At 37.2% G+C, this 9,192-nt stretch overlaps 1 protein-coding gene across 1 annotated transcript in view; it reads right to left on the bottom strand.

Annotated features, from left to right (window-relative positions):
- Positions 1–5,363: 5,363 nt before the first annotated feature.
- The window catches only part of SHOC2 (SHOC2 leucine rich repeat scaffold protein), a 61,670-nt gene continuing 57,841 nt past the window's right edge, over positions 5,364–9,192 (bottom strand). Inside the window, exons 5-7 of the mRNA XM_007941605.2 lie at positions 8,563–8,700; positions 7,903–8,020; positions 5,364–5,572 (exon numbers count right to left, since the gene is read on the bottom strand). Of these exons, the coding sequence (XP_007939796.2) occupies positions 5,364–5,572; positions 7,903–8,020; positions 8,563–8,700 (465 nt within the window). The remainder of the gene's footprint in view (positions 5,573–7,902; positions 8,021–8,562; positions 8,701–9,192) is intronic.

Here is a 9,192-nt window from a genome sequence, read left to right as displayed (position 1 = left end):
GATGGGGCAATCTACTTCTATCAAGATTTACAGCCTTGGAAACCCAATGTGAGTTGGTACGAGTTAGAATCAACTCAATGGCATTGAGTTTTTGTTTTGTTTTGTTTTGGTCTTAACTGACTCCTAGAGGGTAAACAAGCCCGAAGAACAAAGCAGAGAAAAGTTTCAATTATTTAGAACACTATCTTACCCTTGGTTACAGGCTGAAGAAAATCTTTCTTCACAATTTACTCAATTGATAAAGATCAGACATTTATTCTCCTGCTTACTCTGAATTGCTCTATTTGCTTTTAATCATGCAAGAATGAACCATATGACCTGGTTTGCCCGAAAGCGGATTTCTGCCCACTGGACCAAAATAGCAATGATAGTGGCCTCTTTCTGTTTCAAAAGAAACAAAAATCATGCCCCATTCTTACCAACAATTAAAATTCTACAAGCACAAATGACTCAATACACATAGCTTACAAATAACTCAGATGAAAAGCAAAAGGTTATCATAAACATTATCACAAAAACTAGGTAAACTGTGATGCAAAACGGCTTAACCATGTCAGATTCAGCTTGGACAATGAGATAAATTAGAAATGTGTGCAATTAGATTTTTAGAGCTCATTCCATCACTTTAAAAACAAAACAGAACAAAAACCATGAGCCAATATGAATGTAGAAAGTGTTCCCATGTGTTAACATCCGAAGGGTTTTTCAGCTCTAACCTGCCTCTGCCACTTCACTTGTACACTTTGGGACACAGGATTCCAGCTTTCTACACTGTCTCCTTATCCACAGATTGGGTGGGAAGAGGACAAGGTAGTCTCTGTCCGGTCTTTCAGTAATGGCAGATGACATACCAAAGCTTGGACAGTTGGGTCCTACCCTGAGCTATCTATAACTCTCATGAAGATCCATTCCTCCTTTTTTCAGGGCCCTTCTTGAAGCCAAAGTTCCCCTTTCCTAAGCGTTTTAGCTGTGGGACTTTAGACAACTTCTCCGGCCTGTCTGAAGTGTAGTACCCTCCTCTGGTGAGTGAGCATGATTTTGAACGCCTTGCTTGCTTCACAGGTTGAGAGAGAGGCTGGATGGAAAGGTTGACTATAAAGTGTGGTGCGGTGTGGTGGATGATAGATCTGTCCTGATACCTCATAACAGGATGGAGTGGGAAGGCAGGCAGCTGCTGTTTGTTCATTTTCCACATTTTAATATAACTACAAATAAACATTTTATGTGTTTTCCCCTCCAAGGCTTTCTATCTTCTACTGTTTTCATTGGATCTGTCAAGTCCATCAATTGTTTAGCATCTCCCTCTTCTTTTTTTTTTATAAAACTTTGATTTAGGATTAAATTCACACAAAAGGAGGCCTGTTTCTCATTACCATTGCTGCTACATCATTAACAATAGGAAGTGTAGAGCAAGGTTTTTTGACTACGTCACATTCTATGACATTCTTTAGTTACTCCTAAGAGCCTCATGGAGAGACTAAACGTGTGTGTGTGTGTGTGTATATATATAGATATATAGATATATATATAGATATATATATAGATATATATATAGATATATATATAGATATATATATGTTTTGTTTTGTTTTTCCCTTCAGCCAATTTAGTATGTCTACCCTCTAGTTACTAGATTACCCTTCCTTCCCCACCCATCCCTGGTAACCATCAAAGAATATTTTTTTGTGAAAATATTTTGATTATTTACAATAGTGGTCTCATACAATATTTGTCCTTTCGTGATTAGCTAACTTCACACAGCATAATGGCCTCTAAGTTCATTCACATTGTTTTGCAGATTCATCATTGTTCTTCAGTGTTGTATAGTATTCCATTGTGTGTATGTACCATAGTTTGTTGATCCACTCCTCTACTGATGGGCGCACTTAGGTTGTTTCCATCTTCTTGCTATTGTGAATAGTGCTGCAATGAACATGGGTGTGCATGTATCTGTTCATGTCACGGCTCTTATTTCTCCAGGATATTTACCTAGTAGTGGAACTGTTGGTTCACATGGTGTTTCTATTCCAGCTTTTTCAGGAAGTGTCATACTATTTTCCATAGTAGTTGTACCATTTTACAGCCCCATCATCAGTGTATGAAGATGCCAGCCTCTCCACATCCTCAGCAACATTTGTTATTTATTTTTTTGAACTTTGATATTAGTGTTGGGTGAGATGGTATCTCCTTGTTTTATAAACATAATTTCTTTACAAGAAAGGAAAAATTTTGGATATGCATTAATCCCACTGCAGTTTCAGAAGTATTAGCTCATATATAGTCATTCAACAATATCCTTTAGTATATTCAACTAATTACACATTAAATATCTTGATATCACAAAATATCCTAATTAGAGTTCATTTGAGTTTTTTGGTAGAAGTGGTAATGAAATTCATGGACTCTTACAAGGTGGAAGCCATACAGAGGACATATGCTTCTCAAAAATTTCTATAACTCCTCAACTATATATTGTTTGCAGGTAGCATCACTTCTATGGGTAAGACCATGTTTTGGTTACCTACTGCCACTCTGACAGGAATATACCACAAATGGGATGGTTTTAACAAACAGGAATTTATTCTCTTACAGTTTTTGGAGGCTGGGAGTCCATGTTCAAAGTGCCAAGCTCTAGGAGCTGGGTGAAACTCCATCGACCTTGGGCTTCAGCTCTGCCTCTTGCTCCCAGCCCACTATAAAGCTAGAGGCTTTTCTTCACTCCGGCAGCAGCTGGCTGCTGAGGCTGACAAACCCAAGGTCGACAAGTAAAAAAAGGCACAGTCTTGATATCACCAAACAACTTGGCAGGCCACTAATTCAAGTCCGGAAAAAGTCCCAAGATCGGCAGGGCACGGCAGGCTGTTTGTTGATCAATGACTTGGCTACGTGCAGGGTTCAAGCATGCCAAAAAGCTGGAAACCTTCCTCAAAGCTGCTTCTTATGTACTGGAAGCAGCCCACACCCCTGAAGCAGCTACTCAGCTTCTCCAGTAGATTCCACCATGGAACTGATTGGCAATCTCACCATGGGGAATAACTACATCCAGCTGCCCAGCCACTCAACCAGGCCCAGCCAAGTTGACAACTACCTTACTACCACAGACTGTGTGATCATTTTGCACTTCTATAATGTTGTTGTGGTTGTTATGTGTCATCGAGTCAGACCCGACTCACAGTGACCCTTCCTTGGGTTTACAAGGCAGTATCACTACGGAAGTAGATTTCCCCATCTTCCTTCCGAGGAGTGGCTAGTAGGTTTGAACCGCCAGCCTTCTGGTTAGCAGTCAAGTGCCTTAGCCACTAGACTAATATAAATAAAGGTAGGGGAACCAAAATGTTTTAAAAAAACATATCTATTTTCATTTTAAGAAACAATAGCCGTAATTGATTTTCAAGAAAAGACATTAGGTTACTGTCTTTAAAATTCAAGTTCCATTACCTTAATATTTAAACACACCTGGATGTAAAAGATCTGAAAAACCACACATACACACAAGCTCTAGGGAGAGCTGTAATAAACAAATTTCTTTGATAAACAAAATTTTAACTGAAAAGCCACAGTAGATGGAGAAAAGAAGGAAGGATATTACTTGGTAAAATCCAGTGACATCTACAATAGTTTTACAGCACATTTAAGCATTCTAGGGTTTTATATCTTCACCTGCCATCCATTTCTACATTGCTCCTTATAAAAATGCCAATTAAGAAGATAGGTTCAACCTCAAACCTAGTACTGAATTCGTATGCCAGGAAAAATGAAACAACACTCCCAATTTTTATCTTCATATTACAACCTTAATTCAAAAATATTTTGTTTAAAACACAGTGCCCATCTAAATGGCAAAAAAAATTTTTGTTTTAAAAAGCAGCACTACATAATTATACTTAAGTTACTTGCTATGTGGGAAGTGTTTTTTTAGGATGATATCAAGAATGTACTTGTTCTGTGAGCCTCCGCAGTAATTAAACTGATTTAGACCAACACTACCAAAAGTAACAGTACTGTGTAAGGGGCACACACTTACAATACTGCTAGCCTTAAAAGCAGTAAAGCGAAAGAAAATATATCAAATAGCACATGCACATCTTACAGAACTTCCACTGAACTATCAATGGCTTCTATGCACAATGTGCCTCTTTTCAGTAAGTGTACTAACAACAAGAAAGGAAAGATGAGATTAAAATTAATGGTACTGAACTGAATCGTTTGAAGCCAGTGCCCCACATGTGGGCAAAAGTGCATTTAGCTCAGCAGCAATACAGCACAGTGTGAAGATATTGTGCTTAGACACAGATATTCCAGAATTGAAAGATGTACAAGGCAAGTCAAGATATAAAACCATAGTACACTGTTAAATAACCTTGAAACGTACATACATTGCAGTGTTCAAAGAAAGACATTCATTTCATTGTACAAGGATAGGGAGAAATCCTTAAAAGTTATCTACTGTTGTTTATGATATAATAAATACATGTCTATATAGCATTGTATATACATATATAGAATGTGTGTTTATGTGTAAAGTTTTTTGTTTTTTTTTTTCCAAATTAATATTTTTTGTAGATCTGCAACTTCTGGGAATGAAAACTCCTTTTCATTACAAGTTTTTGTTCCTCTAAACTTAAGAAAAAGATATTTATATTAGAAATGGTGTTAATACCCTCCCCCACCCAGTCTCACTTCAGATATTCTGCTTCACAACTGATCAAAGCAGCACAATGAAAGGAACCCCAGAATTTTTGACTGTTTTCACTTTGCTAGTTGTTTCAACAAGCAAGTCTCTTAATATTTAAACCAATTGATTCAAATTCTTTAGTAGAGGACATACATTCTAGATTTGATGAAAACAGAGCAAATCAAAAAAAAAAAAATCCAGTGATTTACTCTGACTGTAAACAATACATAAAATTTAAATCTCAAATCTCAAAATAAGTTAAAGAAAATTCTATCTCAGGGCCTATAATACTATAATGATATGACAACTGGTAAGGGGAAAGTGTATATGAAAAGTTGCAACAAAAATCTTCATTATTTTTCCCAAGAGAAAGTATATCTAATTATACTACCTCTGTTCCTTAAACTTAATAACTTCATAATTTGTTGGCAAATGTTTTAAGCAAACTGGCATATCAGATTACACGAGAAAAACATCCATCAAGTTCAGCAAAGAAAACTTACATAAGCTTTTGTACAGAATTTAAAAAAAAATCTAAATGGCTATGATTCCTCTATTAGCAGAAACACAATGCAGTCTTTATAAATCTGCCATATATATCAATATCTACATAAATAGATACAGATAAAGATATGAACCCCTTAATGGCAGTCTATTTTTGAACAGTGTGCAGGACCCAGGGTTGGTATCAGACCATGGCACGGTATGGACCCTGCATCTTTAGGAACTGGATGATGAAAGAAGGTCCCCCAGCAACAATCTGAGGTGGAAGGTGACTGAGTGGACAGTTCTCAATACTCATGATTGAAAGCTTGCTGCAGAGAGCCAACTCAAAGGGAAGGCTATGCAGGTTGGGGTTGTCATTCAAATACAGTTCTTCTAGGTTCTCCAGTGTACCTGTTTTTTTTTTTTTTTTTTAAAAAAAAGAAAGAAAAGCAAATCAATTATTATACAAAACAAGTAAGTTATTATTTAAAAAGTTCAACTGTGTGTGATACTATCCGAGGCATTCATTATACGCATTGAATACACCCTTCCTCATATTCTCTTTTCTTAGCTTTCAATCTCTCTTCAACCATGGATCTCGAATTTTGCTCCATATTCAAAATCAACCGGGGAGATTTTTTTTAAAACCCCAATGTCCAAGTCACACCCCACATCAATTAAATCAGAATCTCTGCGGTTACAACTCAGATATTAATATTTTTTAAAGCCTCTTAGATAATTTTTCTAAAAAGCCTCCTAAATAATTTATAGGAGCTCTGGTGGGATAATGTCTAAGGTATCTGACTGCTAGCCAGAAGGCTGGTGGTTCAAACCCACCACCCACTCCTCAGAAGGAAGACTGGGCAGTCTACTTCCATAGAGACACCACCTCACAAAGCCAAAGAGGGGTCCTGTGAGTCAGCTCCAACTCGATGGCAGTGTGGTTTTGAGTTTTGGTGGATGACTTATGTGGCCAAGTGTGAAAGCCATTCTTTAATACTAACAGGACTCTTCCTTTATGACTGGTTTTCAAGCTTGGAGATTTTTTAAAAATACACATATTCCAACCCCAGGGATTCTCTGGGACAGTTTGATATCCATATGCATATGCATTTTTTTTTTTTTCAGGGCTTCAGAGATGAGTTTATCATCCAGTTGCAGTGTAGTAAATTACACAGTGTGGCTTTTCTAGCCATAAGTCTTTGTAAACTCCATGGTGGAATTTGCTGTGAGCAACTGAGTAGCTCCTGATTGTTCAAGTTATCCACCTGGGGTCTTTCTGTTGAGAGTGGCAGGAAGCAGTCTTCTGGGAAGTTCTCTCTCTCTCTCTCTCAGGTGTATAGAATTCTGATGTTGGGATTGGTTAGCTTGGCCACTCTGCCAGGCTCAAAAAGAGCCCTCCTAGAGGCAGAAGGAGTCTCTCTGACTGCTGGCTGAGAAAGAGATGCTGCTGAGAGAAACGTGCTCCTGAGAGACACACACTTGCTGAGAGAGAGAGAGACGAGAGACATGCTCTGCTGAGAGAGAGACTGCTGGCTGCTAAGTGAGATGGCTGGCTGCAAGAGACTGAGTACATTTCTGAACTTGAATTGTAGCTTGTTGCTTCCCTAATAAACCTATAATCTGTGAGTTGTGTTTGGCCACTGCAGCAAATTATCAAACCCAGTAGAGAGGTGGTAGAGAGGTGGTGGGTGCTGTGGGAGAAACGATTGGTGTAAGGGCTGGAGGGAGACATGTCTCCTATTCCTTCACAGGAACAGGCCTTGGGCTACTGATGGTGATTCTGTCTTCCTCTTGTGGGGTTAGAGGAGGTAAGAATATGCAGCCTCAAGGCCCCTTTGGCAACAGTGTTTAGAATCACTTTATTTTGCAGATAATGTGACAATCTCATATTAATAATTTTCTCTTCACCAAAAGAGTTATCACATATTTCGCTATAAGTGAAAAAAAAATTAATCTTTAAAAAGTTTCTTTAGACTGTCTTAAGATAATGCACTGTAGTCTAGGCAAGTATCTCAAGCAACTGTGTGAGACCAGCTGAATACACTGAAAATAACAGTGTAAAGTGTCTCTCCAATTTTTAAACATCAACATTTGGAATACTGGCTAGTAGTGTGCAGAAGACTAGTAAAAATACGAGAGAAGATAATAAATTAGTTTACATATAAGATTATTATTTAATCTTCAAAACAACCCTTTGAGAAGGTACTATTATCATCTTTATTTCACAAGCATGAAACTTGAGGCTTAAGGAATTTAAGTATCTTTTCCAATATCATAAAGCCAGTAAGCAGCAGAGGTAGGTATGGAATTGTCTTGTTTTATTCTTAACCATTAATCTATAGTATCTCTGGAACAGCATGGTATAGGTGGAAGAACATAAAAGATGGAATTACCAACGTGAGGTCTACTGTTTACTTACTAAAACCAAAAAAAAAAAAACTAACTGCCTTTGAGTCCGATCCGACTCATAGCGACCCCTCCTTGGGTTTCCAAGGCAGTATCTCTTCAGAAGTAGCGTGCCCAACCTTCCTTCCAAGGAGTGGCTGGTGGGTTTGAACTGCCAGTCTTCTGGTTAGCAGTCAAATGCCTTAGGTAGTACACCACATTAAAAAAAAAAAATCTTCAGACTGATACAACCTCAGTTTACAAAAACTGGTATGTCCTATTTATCAGAAATACTGCTTGAACACACAAGAGAAAATCATTAGCAGAAAGGCAAACATCCAAACAGTTCATACCAATTTCCTCAGGAAGATGAGTGAGCAGATTCTCTCCAAGGCCTAGATGCGTGAGATTGGTAAGGTGACCAATGCCTCTTGGAAGAGTGGTCAACTGGTTGTTTGTCAAGACTAATTTCTGAAAGATTAACACAATAAAAAAAAGAGTTTACATGTATATTTCCTACAACTGATGTGACCTTAAAATAGTACATCTACTAAACCAATAAAATAAATTAATAAGGAATTCAAGTTGGATAGGATGAGAATCATTTAATATGGTATAGGTTTTTCTCGAAAAAAATATCATTTGTCAAGAAGACAAAAGCAGATAGATGATACGAACATAAAACTCAGTCCTATCAATGATTTAATAGGAAAATCTATCTGGTGTAAGAATTAGACCAAATTCTTAAAAAAAAAAAAATACACAATTTGGAATAACCAAAAACTCACTGCTATCGAGTCAATTCTGACTCTCACTGAGCCTACAGAACAGAACTGCCCCACAGGGTTTCCAAGGCTGAAATCCTTTCAGAAGGAGACTACCTCATCTTTCTCCTATGGAGCAGCCGGTAAGTTTGAAACACCAACCTTTAGGTTAGTAGCCAAACACTTTAGCCACTAAACCACCAAAAAATTTAATCATGCAATTATAAAACTATCATGATAACGTTTTACCTGTAAATCCTTAAGATACGCAATTTCATTTGGCAAGGATTCCAATTTGTTCTCCTCTAGATCCAATTCTCTTAACTTCCTAAGGTTTCCAAGACCATGGGGAAGCTTCTTTAGAAGATTGTTTGATAATATTAGAACCTAAGCAGGGAATATTCATAGTGTGTCAATTCAGGAAATGGGATTAGATAACCATTACTCTGTGGCTTTCAATGTACTAAGCAATTCTAATTTTCAGTGACTATTGAGGGTATGTTCAATTATATAACATAAAACATTCAACTAAAAAAAATCACCAGGGTCACTGGAAATAAAATAAAGATTTTTATTTGATTAAGTCAAAACTAATTAAAGTAAAAGGGAATAAGTAATTTAAAAAAGGAAGAAAATTATTAACTATTTTTAATAAGATTCACCTAAATCATTTTGATACTGAATGGCTACAAAAGTCTATGTAATAATGGACAGTACAGACAACAAATATGAACCCTTTTGCATATACAGTACTGAGTTGTCAGTGAAAGCAAACATGGGTATATGGATGGATAGATAGGTGAACAAGCTAAACAATTAGGTATGTCTAAATGGGGAGTGTATCCAAGATCATATATAGGGTTGGCAGACAATGGGCCT

The sequence above is a fragment of the Orycteropus afer genome, unplaced genomic scaffold (assembly GCF_000298275.1).
Source record: "Orycteropus afer afer isolate SDZICR_OR568_19922 unplaced genomic scaffold, OryAfe1.0 scaffold00082, whole genome shotgun sequence".
Lineage (NCBI taxonomy): Eukaryota > Metazoa > Chordata > Mammalia > Tubulidentata > Orycteropodidae > Orycteropus > Orycteropus afer.
Note: the sequence above shows the minus strand (reverse complement) of the source record. Positions and strands in the feature narration are given on the sequence as shown.